Below are 23,424 nucleotides of genomic sequence, written 5' to 3' on the forward strand. Positions count from 1 at the left end.
ACTGCTCTGAAGCCACAAACAGATCATTTTTACATTTCAGTTCTAGGAGTTTTAAACAAGCAAAATATTGTGGTGGCCACCTACAAAGAAATGCTGTGGGTTTTCTGATAAGTACTGCTGAAATACTGTGAAAATTTTTATCAGCAATCTTCTGGGTTTTGTGATGTGACCTCCAGTAAGATGAAGAGGGGGGAAAAAACAATGAAGCAGTCAAAACTAATATTTTGGTACCAGAAGCCCAAAAAGAAACCTTGATATTACAGAATTAGATGGTGGCCCAGAGCTATTACGAGTTTTTTCTCCTAACCTGTTTCAATGAAAGCAGTCGCTGCAGAAACTAAGAAGAAGATAAAGGACTGTACTGTGTCACAAACTGACATATGAATATCAGCAATTGAGAATATTTTAGTCAAAGTAAAATGGACGGAGGAGCTGTTCAAAATGTATACAACCCATCTGTGCTGTAAAGATATTTATACTGTGTACCGCACTTTTTAAATATTTAGTATCACAAAAAAAGCCAAATCCTAACACTTCAGGAGGGAGTCCAGACAGCGTGCAGCAAGACGGAGAAACGACATTAAGCACAGGAGAGACGGGGAGAACAAAAATATAAAATGGTTTTAGTGTGGTCTGTGTGTCTTGTTGATGTATTGCTGAATTGCTCATTAAAATTGTCTGTTGTGCAATTTGGTTGATGTGGCTTGCCTCATTTAGATTCAGAAGGTGTTTAATTTTTGCTTGTTTTTTGTTTCTGCTCATCCATCCATCCATCCATCCATCATCTTTATGTTGTGCAAAAATTTAAATATTATTTGAAAAAACATAAAAGGAAAAAAAAGGATGTGTACCTCTTTGTTGTCGCCACACAGTTGAAACACTGTGGGTTCAAACTCCTCCCTCTGCAGAACCAAGTCAACACTGCTGGGCTGCTCCGTCCCAAATCCTAGAACTGAAGCGAACTGACGAACTGTTGCTGGAAAGACAATAAAACAAAGCCCATGTGCAACAACGAATGTATCTAATGACATGCAGCCTCATATATCCTAAACTTCAGAACAGCCTTCCTTAGCCCATCAGGTCAGCTGAATCAGTGGTTTATTTTAACTAGCTGTTAATATTAATTTTATAGGTTAGCTTTTCTTTAATCTTTCACCTATTACTTTTGGTTGTAGTTCATATCTAATGTGTATGGAAGTATCTACAACCCCAGTTCTAAAAAAATCATTGCAATGATTGAAAATCTCATAAACACAAATTTTATTAACAACACAACATAGAAAACACATCAAGTGTTTAAAGTGAGAAAATTTACTATTTTAAGAAAAATGAGCTCATCTGGATTTTTATGGCAGCATCACATCTCAAAAAAGTTGGGAAAGTGCAACAAAGGCTGGAAAACTAAGTGATACTAAAAAGAACATTTTGTAACTAATCATGTTCACTGGCAGCAGGTCAGTAACATGACTGGGTATAAAAAGAGCATCTTAGAGAGTTTCTCAGAAGTAAAGATGAGCAGAGGTTCCCCCATCTGTAAATATTATGAAACACTTTCTGAATAATGTTCCTCAACTTTTGAGACACGCTGCTGCCATACATTTTTTTTCCCTTAAGATGGTAAATTTTCTCAGTTTAAACATTTGAAATATGTTCTATGGTGCAGCTCATTGTATTCTGTATTAAATATACATCTTATACAGCATCCTACCTTTTTTGGAACAGGTACACTCATATTTAATGTTTTTAATGTTTTTCCAAATTGTGAAGTATTTTTTTTAACTGTGTTGTAAAAAGTGGTGTACAAATAAAGTTATTATTTTATTTATTTTTTTCAATATACATATATCTAATTCCTTTGAGCTACAGAAGTCTAATCTTGCACCACAAAGACATCAGTGAGCAATCCTGTCACAGTGGGTGACATTTTCCTTCATCACTCATTCCCACAAACTTTGTCCTGCTGCAGGAAAAAGACACTAAAGCTCCAAATGTAATAAGACTAGCGCACATCTGAAAGAAGAAAATCCCTCTCAAATGCACCATTGCCTTCATCACAGTGACCAGGAACAAATATACAAACCCTTTTAGATATTTGTGATGTTTTTTAAAGACTCGGATCTTTGGTATGGAGCAACAGAGATGGACGGCCAGTTGAGTTTATTGTGACATGTTTGTTTTTGATTTTTGTCAAAAAGGAACAAAGACTTATCTTTTAAGAGGAAAAATAGAGTCGAGCTTCCCAAGGAAAAAAATAAATACGTGAAATACCTTTGACTTTGTCAAAGACACTCTTCTCCTCCACTGTCTCTCCCTGTTGTTTCTTCATGCTCGTGTGGAACTCTGTCAACATGCCCGTCTGGAAGATCAGGATCTTTACACTCTGAACGAACCTCGGCTGCTTCTTCCTCACAAAGTTCACCACTGCATCAACCATGGCATCGGCCACTGCTGATGGGTTGACCCCTCCCTGACCTAGCAGGCAGACAAGTATCAAGCAATGATGACAATGATGATGATGATGATGATGCAAGGATGGAAAAGGCTTGAAGAATACAATTTGTGAAACTCAACAGAGTAACATTCTCACATCTAGCTGCGTTCCCTACAAGCTCCAACATTCACTGAAACTCTAAGGGGTTTCATCAGAGATCACACTCTGGGATTAATTATGTGTCCATTTGACACCTTCAGCTGAGCAACTTTTAGCTAACAGGATCAGCTGTAAAGTCCTATTACACAAAGGTGAGAGACACACAGAGCTGAGGATATGCTGTCCCAGAACCACGCAGGAAAACTGGTTTCAGTCTCATTACATGTTTCTTAAAATCTTCATATTTATAGCATCAGATTGGCAATGTTTATGACTGCAGTAGTTGTTCGATTTATCAATTTGGATAATCGTTTGCTGAAGTTAACATTCACACTAACTGACAAGCTGTGAATTGCAGATGGCAGTACTGTGTGTTATTCACAAATGAGTTTTAGGCAATTTCAGGAGAATCTGGTTGGGAGATTTTCTATAGATGACATTCTCTCTCACACAGCATATTGTCAAAAGTATTCGCTTGTCTGCCTTCACACACATATGAAGTTAAGTGACATCCCATTCCTAATCCATAGTTTAATATGACGTCAGCCCACTCTTTGCAGCTATAACAGCTTCAACTCTTCTGGGAAGTCTTTCCACAAGGTTTAGGAACGTTTATGGGAATTTTTGACCATTCTTCCAGAAGCACATTTGTGAGGTCAGACACTGATGTTGAATGAGAAGGCTGGCTCACAGTCTCCACCCTAATTCATCCCAAAGGTTGAGGTCAGGACTCTGTGCAGGCCAGTCAAGTTCGTCCACACCAAACTCACTCATCCATGTCTTTATGGAGGTGTGCTCTGGTGTGCAATCATGTTGGGACAGGAAGGGGCCATCCCCAAACTGTTCCCATAAAGTTGGGAGCATAAAATTGTCCCAAATGTCTTGGTATGCTGAAGCATTAAGAGTTCTTTTCACTGGAACTAAGGGGCCGAGTCCAATTCCCGAAAAACACCCCCACCCCATAATCCCCCCTCCACCAAACTTTACACAACGCCCAGTGCTGTCAGACAGGTATCATTTTCCTGGCAACCATCAAACCCAGACTCATCCACCAGATTGCCAGATAGAGAAATGTGATTCATCACTCCAGAGAACACGTCTCCATTGCTCTTGAGTCCAGTGAAATTTCACAACTGGACCTGTTGCACGGGTATCATCCTATCACGGTACCAGGCTGGAATTCACTGAGCTCCTGAGAGCGACCCATTCTCTCACTAATGTTTGTAGAAGCAGTCTGCATGCCTAGGTGCTTGGTTTATACACCTGTGGCCATGAAACTGACTGGAACACCTGAATTTAATGATTTGTATGAATGAGTACTTTTGGCAATATAGTATATACTACACAGCAGGAAGCAGTCAACCTCGAGTTGTTAGCACTATTGGGCACTAATATGATTTAGGCAGGTCAGCATGATGGTTAGCACTGCTGCCTCACAGTCAGAATAACATCTAGAAGGTCTGGGTTCAATTCCACCTCGGCCTGCACACCTCTCACTTTGTGTGGAGTTTGCATGTTCTCCTCTTGTCTGCGTGGCTTTCCTTCCACAGTCCAAAGACATGCAGTGGGGGTTAGGTTAATAGGTCACTCTAAATTGCCCATAGGTGTGATTGGTTCTCTGCCTCTCTGTGTTAGCCCTGCAAGCTGGTGGCCTGTACAGGGTGTACCCTGCCTCTCGGCCTGCGTCAACTGGGATAGGCTCCATCCCCCCCCCGTGACCCTGAACAGGATAAGCGAATGGATGGATGATTCAGGCATGGAGGAACCAGCAGAGATGGCAGCTACTCCCTAACAACAAATTCATGATCCAGTTAGCTGCTCAATGCACACATTGATGTAATCTGACATCAAGGAGGCTCTGTAGAAGAGAGCTGGTTCATTAGTGTGTTTTAGCTTTATATTAAATCCATCTGACATGACACAAATGTTCAGAATCAGTGAATTGAATATACTGTCTGCACAGACCTGTTCCCAGGGCTGGGAAGGCGACGGATGTGAACTTTTTCTCCTCACAGACCTTCAGCACTGAGTAAACTGTGTCTTTAATGTTTTCCGGGTCGTTCTGGCCAATGATGTGGATGATGTTCTTGCTGGGCAGCTGCCCGGCTGTGGTCAGGATCATTGCACGAGGCTGACCCATGGAACGCACTGCAGAACGGAAACACACAACACTCATAATACAGAAGAAAGTTTATTTTGTACTCCCAAGTTTTCCAGATTTGAATATTTGTAAAAGTATTCAAATCTGATCCATAATATTGTTGTTGCATTTTTCACACTGTATTTGAACCTGAACCTTCCTGAGATCCAGACCGGTTCAGGAAAATGTGGTGAAAGGTAGTAACACACAGAAAAGATGGGTGTAGCCACCCTTTGCTTAGTTATGGTCCTTCTCCTCCACCTTAGCTTTTTGAAATTCAGTGTAATGAGCGAAGGGTGGAAAACTGGGAGTCAATCAGAAGTTAGCAACTGCCTACAGTATATCATGTCTTGCTTTATCATCTTTTTAACTTTAATTTTACTTTAATTTACAAAATTAACATCTTGTTGAGATGTTCAGGAAGACTTGAAACTAACAACTGAGATCATAAACTCATCGTGAAAGTGTTTACTGAGCTTGAAGATTAACTCATTCTCTTCACAATCAGAGGTCTTTTTGCAGCAAGAGGAGTCGCCCCCTGCTGGCAGTTTGAAAGCATATAGGATTAAAGCACTTTACATTGGCTTCACTTTTCAGATTCAGAATCGACATCCACCTATTATACAGCTATATACAGGTGTGCGTGTTGCTGTCTTGGTGAGGGTAAGAGTGTGCCAAAAAAGGCAAAAGAAGGAGGAGAAGATTATGTGACGTGAAAAAAAGGAGCATTAAGTTTAGCAATCTCCTCCACTTCCATCTCCACCAACATCTTTGTCTTTCACTTAAAACCAGTTACAGTATACAGTATTATTTTTTTTTCTACATTATTTGTTTATAAAGGCATTTTCTTATTAATAAACATAAAAAACATTGCAGTGGTTTTGGGGGGCGGGAACAGATTAATGACGTTTCAATTCATTTCTATGGGAAAATTTGATTTGATATACAATCAAATTAAGTTACAAGCTAAGTCACAGAACGAATTAAACTTGTATGTCAAGGTACCTCTGTATATGCATGATTCTGACCAAACTGTCACAAAGACTCCATGAGGGTTACATGAGGTCTTGACATCCTTTAGTGGGACCTGTGTTCACAGCCTGGCTCTGAGCAGTGTTTCGTCCTGTCTCTCTCCCCTCAGTCCTAGTCACAGCAGATGACCCCCCCCTCCCTGAGCCTGGTTCTGCTGGAGGTTTCTTCCTGTTAAAAGGGAGTTTTTCCTTCCCACTGTCACCAAGTGCTGCTCATAGTTTTGACTGTTGGGTTTTCTCTGTAATAATTGTAGGGTCTTTACCTTATAATATAAAGGGCCTTGAGACCACTGTTTGTTGTGACTTGGTGCTATATAAATAAAATTGAACTGAATTGAATGTACACACCGATCTGTGCACACTCCTGCTCAACTGCTGTTCCAGCGCCTTCCAAGATCGCCCTCGATACTCCTGAGAAATGATAAGAGCAGATCAACATGTCCAGTAAGTCAGATGTTACACTAACATGAAACTTTCAAAATGTGTTTTCTTCACAGAGTTAAATACAGATCAGAAAAATACAGTTTCAAAATACTGTCAATACATGCAGCTGTGTGAACCAGTTTTAGACATAAATATACAGATAAACATAAACAAGGATCTCTCTTTGTGTTTTTAGCTTCGTCACTTTAATAAGAACACCTACCTGCTTTAAGGTCGAAGGTTTTATTGGAGGAGTTGATGATCACATCACTGGTCTCCTTGGTGATGTCACCTGATGACACCTCAAGGGTGAGCTGACCCAACTGCATCTGATACACACCGACGGAGGCTGACACACACACACACACACACACACACACACACACACACACACACACACACACACACACACACACACACACACACACACACACTCAGATCATTTCCTCCACTCTACTAGAGTCTCTCGGTATGATTCAAAGTTCAAAATAATCCTTAATGATCTGGTATTAAATAAAACACTTACGTTACTTTTTTTAATGAAGATTCCTTTTTTCTTATTAAAAAGGAAAGAACAAGCGACAACAAAAATAAAAGAATCAACTGTAACTGAATGATTTGCATGCAGCTCTGAATCATGACAAAGCCTCCACTGTGCCTCTCTCCTGACCTCCTCTGCACGTAATGATGGCAGTTTGAACCAAAAATGTCAAATCTGGATTCATCACTCCATCAGACCTGCAGCCACTGATTTTCAGTCCACTTCATTTATCTCATTGTTTCCCTTCTTTAAGCAGCTTAACAAACAAACAAAAATCATGGCTCTAATCATGGTCAGAAGAATTGGACTGAAAATGAGTGAAAAAGAACTATTGCTCAGGATGACTTTAAAAAATTACCAGAAAGTCTGGCACTTTGAAATTAAAATATAAGGAAAGACTTTTGAACAGTAGATCTTTATAAAACAGTGCGTACCATCGGTTTGTTCTGGGCAAACTTGAAATCAGTTAAATTTAGTGCTTTAAGCTGAAACAATCACTAAATCTGAAAATAAAAAAGGCTTCTCTTGGAGCTGTTTGGTGTTCTTGTAGTACTTCTGAAGGTTCTTACCTGAGGAGCGTTGTGATTGGCTGGTAGATCGTCGAGCTGGTAACTTGACTGGAAACTCACTAAAATCACGTGCTTCATGTTTGGTGTTCCTTGGAGCATCCTGACCATTGAACTCCCTGAAGAAACACTAACAAAGAATATTTCATATGTTATGTTCATACTGGTGAGTTTTCCAACAGCGTAAATATTACTGCTGGAACTGTGTCAAACCTTTGGGTAGTTTTAACTGCCTGCACTTTGTTCACAATGTAATGTACTTAGTTTTAATCTGTGTTTTAATCTAGCTCTTATTATTTTCTGTTGATAGTTTTGCATGGTGGGCTAAGAGAAACAGAGTAAATAATAATAATACCTACATTCACTGTCAATTAACTAAATACTAAAAATAATGCACCTGTATTAACTGTGTTTCCATTCACAGTTATATTCAGATGATTCTGTAGGTAACACATCAAACTGAACTGATACCACCAACCTTTAAAAACAGAATGTTTTTTTGAAATCAGAAACTCACATCCACAGTTTGGCCGTCACTGGGGTGAACCACGATGACCACCTTTCTCAGAGAGCGAGGATTTCTCCTGCTGCTGTACGAGTGGATCTCCCTCAGCAGGAGTTTGGACACCAAAGCTCTGGGGAACCTCAGGTTTCCTGTACCGATGGCTGGAAGAGACAACGATGCCATCTGATGCTTCTCAGCCTCCTCCAGACAGGATCTGATGATGGATGTTAACTCCTGACAAATAGAAATAAGACAGAGAAAGTGAGGCTGGACTGCAGTGACTGAGCAATAAACAGTAAAGCGTATATTTCTTTGAGAAAGTTTATTTATTAATTCAAGGAACATGTTCTCCATCATGTGCTCCTGTAGCTGTAAATTCTCAGAGGCAGCTGCCAGTGTGGGTTTTAGTGGTGCATCTAAAACTCTCCAATCAAAGTGCTGCAGATACTGTGGGATTTCTCTAAAGTGTGTTTAACTGAGAATTTTAACTGAAGCAAAACTAAAGACACTGCTTTATAAAAGCTAAATGTGCTGTATTCACATAGAAATAATTTCAGACACAATGAAGGCAGAGGAGAAGTGGACTGTGGTGCAGGACAGGAGTGACTGAAGGCCTTCGTGTGGATTTCTGAACATATACGAGTCCTCACTTCTGTAATAATCTGTTATTCAGCATAGCTTTATTCTATCTGAAGCACCGTGGTTACTGTCTGCTGTGATATTTATCCAAAAAAATCTGTAGTTTATGGGAATAATAATAAAGTAAAAAAAAAAAAAACAGTGGTCAAACACCAAAACATGTAAAATAAACCACATGACGAGTGTTCGTAAGAGTTTTCTTTTTTGTTGTAAAGGCTCAATGACCCACATTTATTCCATATTTATATGTGCAGCCATCTCTTTTACCCACTTTAGGAGTCTAACCTTTGAATAAGAAGCCTCACCTCCTCTGCCTGGCCACCTTCATTGTCCCAGAAAGGACAAACAGCATGAAAGACTTTCTGACATCTGAGCCTGTAGCCATCAGTGATGACGACATCACCGTATTGCAGTTTGGACCTTCTGGCTTCAGAGTAAATGGCATCCTGCAGTGTGTCTCCAGCTGCTGACAGGATGGCTTTGGAAACAGCTCCCTGCTTCAGGTTCATGTCCTCTGAGATGGTGTTGACGATGACGTCAGTCTGTGGAACAAACGCAAAATCACACAAGTTTACAAACTGGCAATTAAGTGTTCAAGTAAAAATACAGAAACATTGTATGATTTTTGCTGTTCAGACAAAAAGGCTGCAGAGGAAACGACATTATATAAATTATAAAAGACTGTTTACTAATTGCAGCAAAGCAGACCAAAATCAATTTTCACAGTTAAAACAGCAAATAATACTGAGCCAAATCCAACCCCCACATTTATATTTGGCACCACAACAAAAGTTTTTCCTTTCACAGTTTTTTAAATGATAACCAATTCTTCACCAGTCTATGTTTGAAATTAAGAGATGCAGACTAACAGCGTAACTATAGAACTATAAAGCAGATATTTGAAAACATTGTAAAACAATTTTAATTTAAAATTCAGGCTGCTGTAAACATGTGAGGCTGCTTTTAAATTCATTACTGAGTTCAAAGTGTAACAAAGGTTAATATGCCCTGTAATGCAAACTGTATTTGGAATCTTTGAGAACTGTTTCTAAATGAATATGATACAATTCAATTCAATTTTATTTATATAGCAGTCATCTGCCATGACTGCCTGGGGGCTGAGGGGAGAGAGACAGGACAAAAGACACACTGTGAATACAGAGATTAACAGTAACTAATAATTAAATGCAGAGTGGGATATATGCAAAATAAAAAGTGGTGAATGCAAAAAAAAGACTCCCCAACAGCCTAGTTCTATAGTAGCACCTGATCCAGCCCTAACTATAAGCTCGATCAAAAAAGAAAGTTTTAAGCCTAATCTTAAAAATAGAGAGGGTGTCTGTCTCCTGAATCCAAGCTGGGAGCTGGTTCCACAGAAGAGGGGCCTGAAATCTGAAGGCTCTGCCTCCCATTCTACTCTTAACTATCCTAACATCCTATCATAACAATGAAAATGTATGAATTGCTTTCTATAATACTGCCTAAGGGAAGCATGTATGGTGTAAATGAAATTGGTCTTAACACAGAACCCTGTGGAACTCCATAATTAACCTTAGTGTGTGAAGAAGATTCCTCATTTACATGAACAAATTGGAGTCTATCAGATAAATATGATCCAAACCACTGCAGTGCAGTACCTTTAATGCCTATGGTATGCTCTAATCTCTGTAACAATAGGTTATGGTCAAGAGTACCGAAAGCTGCACTGAGATCTAGCGGGACAAGCACAGAGATGAGTCCACTGTCAGAGGCTGTGAGAAGATCATTTGCAACCTTGTCCACCTGGTCCTTACTCAGAGTTTCTGTCTGATTTCTCAGACTTTTTATCTGATTTATGTAGATACTGAAAATGACAGCGTCGGCACTCCGTTTAATCTATTGTCAGACTCAATTAGCTTCCCTCCAAATATAAATGAGCCCACCCACCACTTTAACCACATTCTGTCATGGTCCCAGGTCGGTGGCTCAATGTTTTGAGTTTCTTTTGGTTAGCTCTGTTTTATTGTAAATTTTGGGTTGTTTCTTTGTGTTTCTTATAGTTTAGTGTTCTCAGTTTGTTGTGTCTTTGTGTAATGTCTGAATGTCTTTGTCACGTCTTCTGTGTTAGGTCTGTGTGTTGTTAGTCACTTCCTGTTTTATTTTGGTAGTCTCGTGCTCCTTATGTGTTGTTCAGTTTACTTCCCCTGTGTTATTAGGTTCATTTGTTTCACCTGTTGTTCCCACTCTCCCTGATTTCCTCATGTGTATTTCAGCCCTTAGTTTTCCTCTGTTCTTTGTTCGGGTCCTCGTCTTTTCCACGTCTCTGTGACGACTGCTGTGTGTTTTGTTTCAAGTTTTCAAGTTTTGGGTTTCTAGATTTGAGTTTTGTGTTTCTTTGTGTTGCTGGCTCCCCATCAGCCTGTTTATGATTAAGTGTTTTTCAAATAAATCTACACACCAAATCAGCTCTCGCCTTGCGTCCCTGCCTTGCCTGCACCAGCCGTGACACATTCTTGATTTTGTCCTGACATAGAAACTGAAGACCCTGAAACCCTTCTGTCTGATCATTTCTTAGTAACATTTACATTTACTTTAATTGATTTTACAGGAGTGGGGAATATGTTTTATTACAGTAGAAGTCTTTCTGAAAGTGCTGCAAATGTCTGTCTGTCTGTCTGTCTATCTAATGCAATGCCATGTGCCAACACAGTGCAGAGCAGCTACCTAAACTCTGCTCCCACAGAGGTCGATTGTCTTGTCAGTACTTTTACATCCTCATTTCGTACAGCTCTGGATACTGTGGCCTCCTCTGCGCCTGACTCCATGCTATAACTCACAAATGTGCAACAGATAACCTGTGAGCTGGAGAGGAAATGGCATCTAATTTAGAAGATGCTCACTTAGCCTGAAAAAAAGAGTTTGTTGCTCTATAAAAAAGCCCTCTGTAAAGCTAGGACATCTTAATATTCATCATTAATTGAAGAAAATAAGAACAAACCCAGGTTTCTTTTCAGCACTGTAGGCAGGCTGACAAAGATTCAGAGCTCTGTAGAGCCAAGTATTCCTTTCACTTTAACTAGTAATGACTTCAGGAATTTCTCCACAAATAAAATTGTAATCATTACAGAAAAAATTATTCCTGAACATCATAAAGACATATCTTTATGTTCGGCTGCTTTCTTTCTTTCCAATTGATCCTTCTAAGTTAACTTCAATAGTAAAAAAATAACACTGAACTTGTCTGAATTTAAGTGGAGAATTTAAGTTAAGGGAATTACAATGAAAAAAAAAAAACATAACTACATAACACTATGAAGGATGAATCAATCCAATTCCATTATTTAATTTATTTTTCTTCAGATATCAATAAAGAATCAACATAAAGGATGTTTAGCACCTGCAGCTAAGTTTGTATGGAAAGCCAAGCACTTAATCAAGCACATCAGGAATCACTGGATTTTTGAGTAGAGTTTGATGTGCATTCTTTTATAAGGCCACGTGAATTTATGTTTTGAACAAATTTGGCCCTATAGTGAACACTGTTGTGGTTTTCAGCAGAACTCCATAAAATATGAAAAAGCAAAAACAATTTTTACCAAAGATTGAATATTATTCTTCTGAAAATTGTTTCCGTTAGTACATCTTTCACCTTGCATCAGCCCAAAGTGAAAAACAGGTGCATTTACTGCCAAAACACTACTGTTAGCATAAATGGCTTTATTATTGGGCTCTGTGATAGCATACATGTAGTTTTACTGAAAAGACATTAATCAAATAAAAAGGAAGAATTTTCCAGTTTGCATTGCTGAACTGTAAGTGATGTTTAAATCAAAATCTGGAGGATTATGTAATTGTGTGGCAAGAGACTGCCTTTTCTTCTTGAGAGGTAGGGCTGAATAAAAATGATAAAGACCTTGACTTTATACTATGGCATAGTATTACAACATTTTCTTTTTTATCTGGGTGAAGGAATATGAGCGGTATGACCACTAATCCTGGCGTAAAGTGATCTGAATCTATATTCTCATGTTGTAATTAATTCTAAACAGCTGACAGAATCCTCTAAAATATCCAAATGACACCACATGTACTCACAGACTGATCCTGAATGTTTCCCTCACACATAATGATCTTCAGTCCTTCAGCTGTAGTCTGCTCCAACCTACATCCAATCAGATAACAGGACTGATGACATCACAGAGAGCCTTATCAACATACTGTAATGGCGTCAAGAGTTCAATGAAAGCAAATCAATATAAGATGAAGAACCTTACCCCCCATGCTCTCCATACCTGGTATGTTCTTTGGGCGTCCAGTCTCCCCTGTTACCCTGATGACTTCCACGAGATCCTCCTCCTCTTCCTCCTCCTCCTCCTCCTCCTCTTTCATTAAACCAACCATCTGACTGGCTCTGACCTCTTCCCCTGCCTCGACCCCTCTGATATCTACTGGGAAACAAAGTTTTAAATACCTTTCATTCAGCATTTGACTTACATGCTGCATCTTTTTTATTTATGGCTTAAAGTTACAGTGTGTACATTTTTCACCTCTAGATGTCAGTCAATTGTAGATTACAGTCAACTGAGTTCTGTTTTCTTACCCCTCTCAATTCAAGTGCACAATCCTATCTATGGTGGCTGCTATAGGTCAAACATGCTATAGTCAGCCAAGAGGGATCAAAAACATGAATTCAGACTGTATCCCATAATGACTGCAGCCAGCTAGCATGTTTCTACTACTGTTTGTAAAAAATACATATATACTGTATTTTAACATATTTGAATAATCACTTAGAAATAAATCAATAAATTAAAAAAAACTGTACAGTCAAATAAATATTTTGTGGTATTTTCTGTTTTTAGCCACGAATCATCTCAAAAACTCTGGACACCGTTCATCTGTAGGGAGTATACTCAAATAGCAAAGTGACTCCAGACCGGACCCACCACAGAGTTTTTCCCCATCTGTGGAAGGCTGTCAGTCTGCTGTTTACAGTACCTCAACTGTCAATGCTAGGTGAGGAGCGTCCACCTTAATTTACTCTGGAGGAGACTGTAAAACTTTATAAAGGGAGTCGATATGAGTCAGTGAGTCAGTGAAGCTCACTTCTGACAATGACTGTGATACTGAGGTGAGCTGAACTTTTCTGTCAGTAAGAGCTGCTGTTTTTGCATTTGTGTTTTTTAGTGCATTAGTGAAACTTTTCTTTGAAGTGGACGTTACTTTGTCACAGCAACAGTCTCCTCAAGAGAGGAGTCCAAAGTCGGGGTCGGGGTCCAAGCCGTTTACTTTGAAAAAATTTGAGTGTTCAAAGCAGGCCCGGTTGAATGAACACCGCAGCAACGAATAATGGAATATGGTCAATGGGACCATCCATTTGGGCTGATGTGGGCAGCAAGGGCAGTACCCTTGCCTAACTCTGTGCTCTGTTGCGTGGAACCCAGTTGGGTTGGAGGAAGGGGGCAGTAACCTCTTATATAAGATTATATAATACGATGAGGATGAAGGTGCAGGCATGAATTTAAAAGTTCCTCCACAGCACACAAATGCCTACAGTATGGTGTATATGGCCGGTCTGTAGCCACATACATAAAACGCCATTAGTCTGAAGGGAGATGTCCCTCCTGGCCACTGTATTCAAATATGGTGGGAGAACATGGCAGCTTCTACAAATTTGTATCCACATCTATGTATTTTTAATAGATAAATTGGAAGTTTATGAGAACACATCAATTTGTTGGAAGATGTAATTACACACTAAAGTATAATTATCAACACAGTATCTTGTTTCTATTAAATAACCTCGTAAAATTACTGACTGAACCTGAAGGCGGCCATTAAACTTAAATCTGAAAATTTGAGATGAATTTTTCATATCTGGCTCGGCATCAACAGCAAACAAAAAGGTTTATTGAAAATATTTAAAGAAATAGCTTTGTTTGTATTTAGTCTAGTTGGTGGAGAGAAATTCCCACCATACTGCCTCAATCACAGATTAAGGACACGTACAAGTACATAAAGGCAGATGTTAACTGTGATTGATGCTAGCCAGGCTAGATGTTTGCCCTGATTCCAGTATTTTTATTAAACAAATTTACCTGACTGCTGGCTGTAGCTGATGAGTATCAGTGTTAATCTGTATGCAGAAAAGGTTCATTATTAAAAAGCTAAAACTTACCCTGAAGCCCCTGTGCGTTTGCTGCCTGTGTGCTGTGGGATGGTCATGGTAGGTCCGAGGTCAGAGAACTCCTTGTTCACAGCTGTGGCCATGGCTCTGACAGTCTTATCGTTGTTGTCCACCAGGTTAATCTCGGTTAATGACCTCAGACCTTGTGGGCTGTCACAGTACTCTCTAACTGCCTGGGCTATGGTCTCAGCACAGAGGTCAAGAGGGAAACCAAAGATGCCCGAGCTGATCGCTGGCAGTGCAATGCTGGAGCAGTTAGCCATCTCTGCTTGTCTCAGGCTCTCTTTAACTGCAGTCTTCAGGCGTGGCACGTCGGTCTTCTTGTCAGAGAACCGTGGACCGACTGCATGTACGACGTGCTTGCAAGGCAGGTTATATGCATCTGTTATGATGGCATCACCTGGGCGCAGGCGTCCATTTTTAGCGACGTAGTCATTGCTTTCTTTCTGCAGTTGTGGTCCTGCAGCATTTAGCAGTGCCAAAGCCAGACCGCCAATGTGGGCTAAATCCTCATTAGCTGCATTGACCACAGCATCCACAGTAAGGCTACAGATGTCCTCCTTGCTGACAGAAATCAGAGCTCCACTGATGGTCTGCACTTTGCAATAACAAAAGGTAGTTTCTTCTTCATAATTCTCTACTTCTTCATCTTCATCTTCAATCTCTGGTCGAAGGAGCACCACACATTTGAACTCTGTCATTATTGAAGACAGGAAAATGCTTCCTTGAGTCTGGAAATATTTTTTAGCTCCAGGCTTGTCCACAGTTAAGCTGTCAGTGAAGAGAGTGCTGACCAGTTCCATAAAGCAGGATTTGGCTTTCTGGACATGAAGATGAGCTCCAGCAATGCTGATCCTCGGCCTCTCTACATCAAAATTTACTGACACTTCATAATTTTTTGTAATACTGGACCATTCCTCTGTTTTCTTCCTTTCAATGAACTGAACAACAGCACAGGACTCAACACGAAGGGTTTCTTGAACTTGTGAGTAGTTTTCAATGAACTCCCTCAGACTGTGGCTGACCTCTTTCACTGGATTCACAAAACCAGCGACTGCTATTTTATCTCTTCTCTCTGGATGCATCTGAATGGCCACAGTTTTCTTCTTTGACAGGTTGTAGGTGTCCAGCAGCTGTTGCTTCAAATCCACCCACTTACGAAGATTTAGAACTTCCTGGTCTTTTACATCCACAGTTTGGTGGGCTAAAACAGCCTTCATCTTACTTTCTGCATCAGCGAGGGCTCTGTCAGAACTCCCCAACAGGAGAAGCCCTTTGCTGTCAATGGTGTAGATTGCACTGATGCCTTGAGATGTAAAGAGATCCTGGGACATGTCCATGGGATCCAGTGTTCTGAGAAAGTCTAGAAGACATGGGGGGACATTCTGGGGTTTTTTACTCATGTTCACATTCTTCTCTAAGATCCACGCCTTAGTTTTGAAAACCTCTGCAGGGAGTCCTGCAATGGTTAACTTCTGGGTGCCTTCATCATAAGAAAGTTTCATCTCAGGTGAAATGTCCACAGTGGATTTCTGGAGCCCTTCTTGTTTCAGAATGTAGAACTGAGCAGGGGACAAATCCATTTCATCAGACATGCTGTTTGTCTGCCATTCAATGTGACTCATGGCTTTTAGAAGAATGTTCTCCACAGGAGCCCTGATTCTTTTTATATCATCAGCTCGGCCAGCAACAGTCAGAACCCCTTTGGAGGCATCCAACACCAGGACGGCATCTTCCTTCACAACCAAACTGACATCTTTCTCTGCAGCTTTCCATCCCGGTGCATTTGCTTGACATTCAAATGCTGTGTACTGAGACATCAGGTGGCGAAAAGCCTCTTGGGCTTTACACATCCAGTTATCTATATGTTCGGCCGTCAGATTTTGCTGCCTCAAAAACTCCGGCAAAGGGCTGAGTTTCACTTCAGGGTCATTCAGGTCCACTCTGCAGAAATGTGGAAGCATCTGATCATTGATGTGCGCTGACAGTTTCTTCTCCACAAGGAATTTCCAGAGAATCTGGTGAACACGCTCGGTGAAGGGCTCGGGCATCTTCCATGTTGGTCGTTCTTTGCCGTACAAGGCGGTTCCCAGAGATTTATAGAATGGATATACCTTCATAGTGACAGACTTCATGTCATGGTCTACTTTCACACAAATCGTTTCCACAACTGCAGAAATACAAGAAGCAGAGAAGCAAAGGTCAGGTAAGTGTTACTCTACTTGTAGCTTAGGGATTTATCCAAGTCATGAGTGGTTCTCAACCTCTCATTTGACAAAACCCTGCAGACAAAAACCCTTCCTCTAGAATGCATATAAATTATTACATTAGTTCAATCAAGATCCAGACAGCTGTCAGCTTACCATTTCTCAATTACTGTTAGCTCACTGTTTCAACTATTAGCCTACAAGTTCAACCATTTTCACAGTACTTTTAGCTACTTCTAAATATTACAGGCATTCATTTCAACACACTTAGTGATAGTTTTCACCTGGTTATCTGTTATGTTCATGTATTGTTATCTAGCATTTTAAACTAGTTATAGTCATCCCTTACATTTAGCTAAAGTGATCTGTGACTATTTTTTAATTTCAATGATTTTTGGTCTTTAGTTATGAATTTGAATCAATTATGCATGCCCTTTGGATGCTTTTTTATTTTTTTTTTAATTTAACTGCATTTGTTAACAGCTAGGTGTTTTTGGTCAAACTTAATTTTTTAATTTGAAAAAATCTTCATTTACTCCAGCTACTGCAAAAGTTATGACAGATATCACAGAAATTTCCCTCCTGGGAATTAATACATTACAAAACTAAAAGTATGAGAATAACTTTGCTCTAACTTTTGGTCTGTTTTTCTTGGGTGATCTCAGCTGGTTAGTTCAGCAAAGGGAAATATTAATTGTACAGCATACATTTCAACACTTTAGACACTAGCATGTTTCCAAATTCTGGAAAATAATTTGCATTTAAAAATGTGGAAGAACTTTGTCCTGGGCTTTCTGAATAAACTCAACCCCAGCCAACACCTCTAAAATAATGTAGAACTCTGTTGGAGCTCACTAACACACTACTTTAATCTACTTAGACATCAGCAGTAAAGTTTTATTTAAAAAAAATTAAAACCTTTAGGGTCACTGAAAGTGATGATGGCAGCCTGTTCAGTTGGGATCATGATGATATTGTCAGGCAGAGTCCAGGTCTTCTCAAAATACATCTCCAGCATGTCTAGAAATAAGCCAGAAATGTTACAGTTGCAAAAAAGATAAAAATCACTTTCCAAAGGTTGGTCTGCTGCTCACTCCATGCGCTGTGTGTCAGGTGCCAGATTTTAGCAAACAACTTTGTCAGTAGAAGAAACCGTGGAAGCTACACTGTCCAGATTTAATGATGAATGAGCTCATCAGCAGCAGAACTTACTCAGGACATCCAGATTTCATTCTATACAGCACAGTGTAACTATTGTTTGTTTTGTAATGTGTAGGTATGTATATGTAGAATTTTTCCTGTACAGTTAATTATTCCTCTTGTTGTGTTTGTTTACACTTTTTTATTTAATGTGTTATTTTGAGTGGGTAATTATAAAATGTATAGTTTAAATAAAAAAATAATAATTAAAATAAATTAAGCAACAACAAAAAGGATAAGCTGAAGAGAATAGGTGGATGGATAACAACAACAAAAAAGAAAACCAGCAAATAAAGAATCATCAACAAACATACAACAAACATTTTAAAGTTTACTGTCATGGTGAAAGCGTGTTTTAATTATAAACCATTGAAAAAGGAGGAAGTTCGCACACCAACAAGCTCCTTGTGAAATCTTAATCCATCAGTATTTTAAAAGAAGTAACGTTTCGGGCTGAAATGTCCTTCTTCAGACTTAACAAGGTAATGTTACACACCTGTTTAAATACCCACCTGTTTAAATACCCACCCATCACCATAAACCACACCATGGAAAACCTCCTCTTACACTTTACTGGGGACCAAATTTTACTGAACAAACATCACACTTTATTCAATAAAACTTCAAATTAGTCACTGAGACCATAAAATCATAGGTAAAGTGTTTACTGACATAACAGATGAAGTGAGCAGAAGACTCGAGTTCTCATAGACTTATGATCATCTTTTAGCAACCAGAGGAGTCGCCCCCTGCTGGTCATTAAAAAGAATGCATTATTCAAGGCAATTCAGCTCTCGGTTAACACAGAGATTTTACATCCAGTCTTTTTAGGAGAACACGTACCTTTAAGCACAGTCGAAGGAAGACTCTCCACTCGGATATTCGTTGCTACCTCCAGAGGCCGAGCGGTCAGTCCACGTTTCTTCATCTTTGTGCTGGTCTGACTTACAGAGACGAATTTCTCCACATCTGCAAAATAATCCAGATTTATCCTTTCAGATTCAAACAGTTTTATGAGCAGATGAGAGGAAAGAGCTGGAATATAAAATGTCAGTTAGACAGGTTGATAGGAATGAATTAGAGTTAGTCCTTATTTTAAAACATAGCATTTACTTAGATTTATATAAATAATTCATTACTATTGTTTTATTATTTTATAATTTGTTGTGTAAATGTGGTCTAATCTGTACACGTTCACATATCAGATATCGGACATATTTTAAAGTTAGTTTAAATTAGAATCAAAGGTTTTAAAACAGGGATTTGGGATGTTTGTCCCTGCAGTGTCTTGTTGTGTTCATGTTTAAGGAAAAGTCCAGGTGGTTGTTTCCTGCCTGCAGGGCTGCTGAAGGTGACCACGACGCTGTTGGATTCCCAGATGATCTCCATGCTGTAGCCGTTCTCATCCAGCCCGGAGACGCTCTCCACCAGCATGGACAGCAGATCTGTGGACATGTCGTCTGCAAGGTTTTCCAAAACCACCGAGCAGCTCTGAGACGACTCTGAGTCTGAGAGAAATATGATTCATAAAAAGTCTGTCAGTACTGATGGAAACAATTCTTTTTTCCTGGTGTTCATAATACTGTGATCACAATTTATGATTTAAAAAAAAAAACTCACCTAAAAATGTTCATTTTTGAATTCTGAGCCACCCTGCTGAGTAAAGCTGTTTTCACACATGCACCGCAGGTTTTACCAGACTGACCCTGAACGCTCCCTTAGTTACGCTGCAATACGTCTAGACTGCTGGGTGGTTCCCATGATGCACTGAGAGTTTCTTTTTCATTCACCTCTTTTCACTCTGTTTATATCCCACTCTGCATTTAGTCATTAGTTATTATTAATCTCTGGCTCTCTCCCCTCAGCCCAACTGGTCACAGCAGATGACTGCCCCTCCCTGAGCCTGGTTCTGCCGGAGGTTTCTTCCTGTTAAAGGGAATTTTTTCCTTCCCACTGTCGCCAAGTGTTTGCTCACAGGGGGGTCATCTGATTGTTGCATTTTCTCTGTAATCATTGTAGGGTCTTTATCTTACAATATAAATCACCTTGAGGCAACTGTTTGCTGTGATTTGGTGCCATATAAATAAAATTGAACTGAATTGAATGATGTCACTCACTGTGATGCTGTTTTGATAAGTTAATGTCAGAACATTGAATCTGTTTGTTTTTACCCTCTTTGTTGGCAGCTGAAGCTTCATTTTCAGGTTCAGATTGTGGCTTCTTTGAGTCTGTTGATGAGTCTGAGAACCAAGAGAAGCAAGTTTGACCGGTTTAGATGAATCATGTGGGTACATGAACACTGCACCTCAGGAGAGCTCCGAGTACTCAGAGAAAAGCTTAAATGAGGTTATTTCAAAACAAACACATCATCCATCCATTCTCCTCCGCTTATCCTGTTCTGGGTTGTGGGGGGGCTGGAGTCTATCCCAGCTGTCATAGCACAAGAGGCAGGGTACACCCCAAACAGGTTGTCAGCCTGTCGCAGGGCTAACACAGAAAGACAAACAACCATCCACACACATTCACACCAATGGGCAATTTAGAGTAGCCAATTAACCTAACCCCAGTAAGTGCATGTGTTTGGACTGTGGGAGGAAACCCATGCAGACACGGGGAGAACATGCAAACTCCACACAGAGAGAGGTGGAACTGAACCCAGACCTTTTAGATGTTATTCTAACTGTGAGGCAGCAGTGCTAACCACCGCACCACCATGCTGCCCAACAAACACATCAAACTGTTAAATTTCACTGATTTAAATTTGATTAAATTGTTATTTTTATAAGAAGGAGGAATATCAATCAAGTCAAGTGACAAATTTATCTGACATTAAAATCATGTCAGATCAGTTTATGATGTAAATGTGCTTCAACTTAAAGTCTGCTGACATCTGCCTTCATTACCACAAACACAGTTATTTAACTTATTATCAAACTTACTTTACATGATGAATATGCTTTAAAAAAAAAAAAGTAGCAGAGGAGGTTTTACCTGAGGCTTCGTTGCTGTTTGTTGAGCTCTGGGAAGAAAAACAAAAATAAGGATTTAATCAAACTGATAAACAAAAAGATTAAAAATTGTTTACAATCAGTTTTACAAGAACATTTCAAACTGAAATTTTAAGATTTTTGGACAGTGGGAGAAAAATGATGGCAAAAAGAAGGACTTGATCATGAGGCGTCTGTGCAGGTTCTCAGTCATGAAGTCTTGAGAGCTTAAAAAATAAGACAGCTGGACTTTTGTTGTTTACTTCAGGTGACCTCAACAGGTCACATGATGGAGTGGGCCAATGCCTGACAGAGGTTTTGTTGGCCCCCATGACGGTAATAACCCACACCATTTTTGACGGCTCATGCAGCGACTCACATGATTAATGGTGGGTCAACGGCCCTGAGGACCACCTCCAAGAAGACACCCCCCCACAAGGGGTTTATTACCTGGGGCTCTGCACCTGTTGTTTTTGAACTGAAGAAGTCTGTTGGATGAGAGGAGAAACATCTGCACAAACCTGAAGAAGTCCAGTTGCCTTTTTTTGTCCAAGTTCTCAAGACTTGATTATGAGGCCAATGAGCGCACCAAACATTACAAACACTGTAAAAACATTTCTAATGAGAATAAATATATATATAAAAGACAGCAGGACACTTGATATATTTCAAAATATCACAAAAATATCTTTATGATATTTATAATTAACCTTTTGAAAATATTTTCACAGTAATCTTACTAAATGATTTTCTGTTGTTGTGAAGGCCACAAACTAAACCCTGTGGGAACTCTGAACCTCGAGCTCTGCTCTTATAAAGGCTGAAATCTCCCTGAACACAGGTGCGGTGATTTTACAGCCTCATAAACCTCAATAACACATGACATCACCATCCTGAGTCATCTCTCTGCAGCAGGTTGCTGTGCGTGTTTGTCAGGTTGGTTATTATTGGAGCTCAGAGGCACCACACCCAATCACAGTGCAGCTCCAACACATCTTCTGCTGCACACAAACATTTCAATTCAATTTTATTTATATAGCGCCAAATCACAACAAACAGTCGCCTCCAGGTGTTTTGTATTGTAGGTAAAGACCCTACAATAATACAGAGAAAACCCAACAGTCAAAACGACCCCCTATGAGCAGCACTTGGTGACAGTGGGAAGGAAAAACTCCCTTTTAACAGGAAGAAACCTCCATCAGAACCAGGCTCAGGGAGGGGCAGTCATCTGCTGAGGGGAGAGAGACAGGACAAAAGACATGCTGTGGAAGATAATAATAATAAGAAGAATATAAAATAATTATTAATAATAAAATAATGATTAAATGCAGAGTGGAGTATAAACTAAGTAATTAAGGTGAATGAAAAGAAGCAGTGCATTATGGGAACCCCCCCCCAGCAGCCTAGGACTATTGCAGAATAACTAAGGGATGGTTCAGGGTCACCTGATCCAGTCCTAACTATAAGCTTGATCAAAGCTTGACCCTTTTATTATTGGATGACATTGCTTGGTGGCGCTGTCACTTGGTGTTGGCTCTCACTGCGGTATTGTATCACTTCCTGTTCCTGTTTCGGAGCACAGTGTTTTGCTGTCTGTTAGCTGTTATATCTGTATAACTCGATTTATCTGGATAATAACATATTTTAGTGTAATCTTCACCTACTTTAAATAGCATACTCTTTGCTGAATCACCTGTATTCACATTACTCACTTTATTTGTTTTTAGAAATTCGCTAGCTTAGCTCAGCTAGTAGCTTAGCCCTTAGCCGACTCACTACCAGCATGGCTTCTTCTCCTGTCTCTCCTGCACTTTCCTGCTCTGGGTGTCACATGTTTAGTTACTCCTCGGCCTCCTTTAGCAGTAACGGTACTTGTAATAAATGTAGTCTGTTTGTAGCTCTGGAGGCCAGGCTTTCTGAACTGGAGACTCGGCTCCGCACCCTGGAAAATCCTACATCTAGCCAGGCCCCTGTACCGGGTGCGGACCATGGTAGCTTACCCGCCGTTAGCTCCCCCCCAGCAGATCCCGAGCAGCAGGGAAAACAGGCCAGCTGGGTGACGGTGAGGAGGAAGCGTAGTCCTAAGCAGAAGCCCCGGGTACACCACCAACCTGTTCACGTCTCTAACCGTTTTTCTCCACTAGGCGACACACCCGCCGAGGAACAAACTCTGGTTATTGGCGACTCTGTTTTGAGAAACGTGAAGCTAGAGACACCAGCGACCATAGTCAAATGTCTTCCAGGGGCCAGAGCAGGCGACATTCATGGAAATTTGAAACTGCTGGCTAAGGCTAATCGTAGATTTGGTAAGATCGTTATTCACGTCGGCAGTAATGACACCCGGTTACGCCAATCGGAGGTCACTAAAATTAATATTGACTCGGTGTGTAACTTTGCAAAAACGATGTCGGACTCTGTAGTTTTCTCTG

General features: G+C 40.0%; 1 protein-coding gene across 2 annotated transcripts in view; it reads right to left on the reverse strand.

Annotated features, from left to right (window-relative positions):
- Positions 1-23,424, reverse strand: part of LOC115775897 (protein mono-ADP-ribosyltransferase PARP14-like) — an 80,063-nt gene that overhangs the window by 45,732 nt on the left and 10,907 nt on the right. Inside the window, exons 3-18 of one of the 2 annotated variants that reach the window (XM_030723407.1) lie at positions 21,000-21,027; positions 20,180-20,248; positions 19,343-19,516; positions 18,852-18,977; positions 17,727-17,828; positions 14,593-16,771; positions 12,707-12,862; positions 12,510-12,576; positions 8,741-8,977; positions 7,809-8,030; positions 7,295-7,421; positions 6,408-6,533; positions 6,110-6,172; positions 4,556-4,738; positions 2,269-2,472; positions 852-976 (exon numbers count right to left, since the gene is read on the reverse strand). In XM_030723407.1, coding sequence (XP_030579267.1) covers positions 852-976; positions 2,269-2,472; positions 4,556-4,738; positions 6,110-6,172; positions 6,408-6,533; positions 7,295-7,421; positions 7,809-8,030; positions 8,741-8,977; positions 12,510-12,576; positions 12,707-12,862; positions 14,593-16,771; positions 17,727-17,828; positions 18,852-18,977; positions 19,343-19,516; positions 20,180-20,248; positions 21,000-21,027 — 4,188 coding nt within the window. The remainder of the gene's footprint in view (positions 1-851; positions 977-2,268; positions 2,473-4,555; positions 4,739-6,109; positions 6,173-6,407; positions 6,534-7,294; positions 7,422-7,808; positions 8,031-8,740; positions 8,978-12,509; positions 12,577-12,706; positions 12,863-14,592; positions 16,772-17,726; positions 17,829-18,851; positions 18,978-19,342; positions 19,517-20,179; positions 20,249-20,999; positions 21,028-23,424) is intronic. The other variant, XR_004019405.1, reaches the window with a different exon arrangement.

Source organism: Archocentrus centrarchus, unplaced genomic scaffold (genome assembly GCF_007364275.1).
Source record: "Archocentrus centrarchus isolate MPI-CPG fArcCen1 unplaced genomic scaffold, fArcCen1 scaffold_26_ctg1, whole genome shotgun sequence".
NCBI classification, from domain to species: Eukaryota; Metazoa; Chordata; class Actinopteri; order Cichliformes; family Cichlidae; genus Archocentrus; species Archocentrus centrarchus.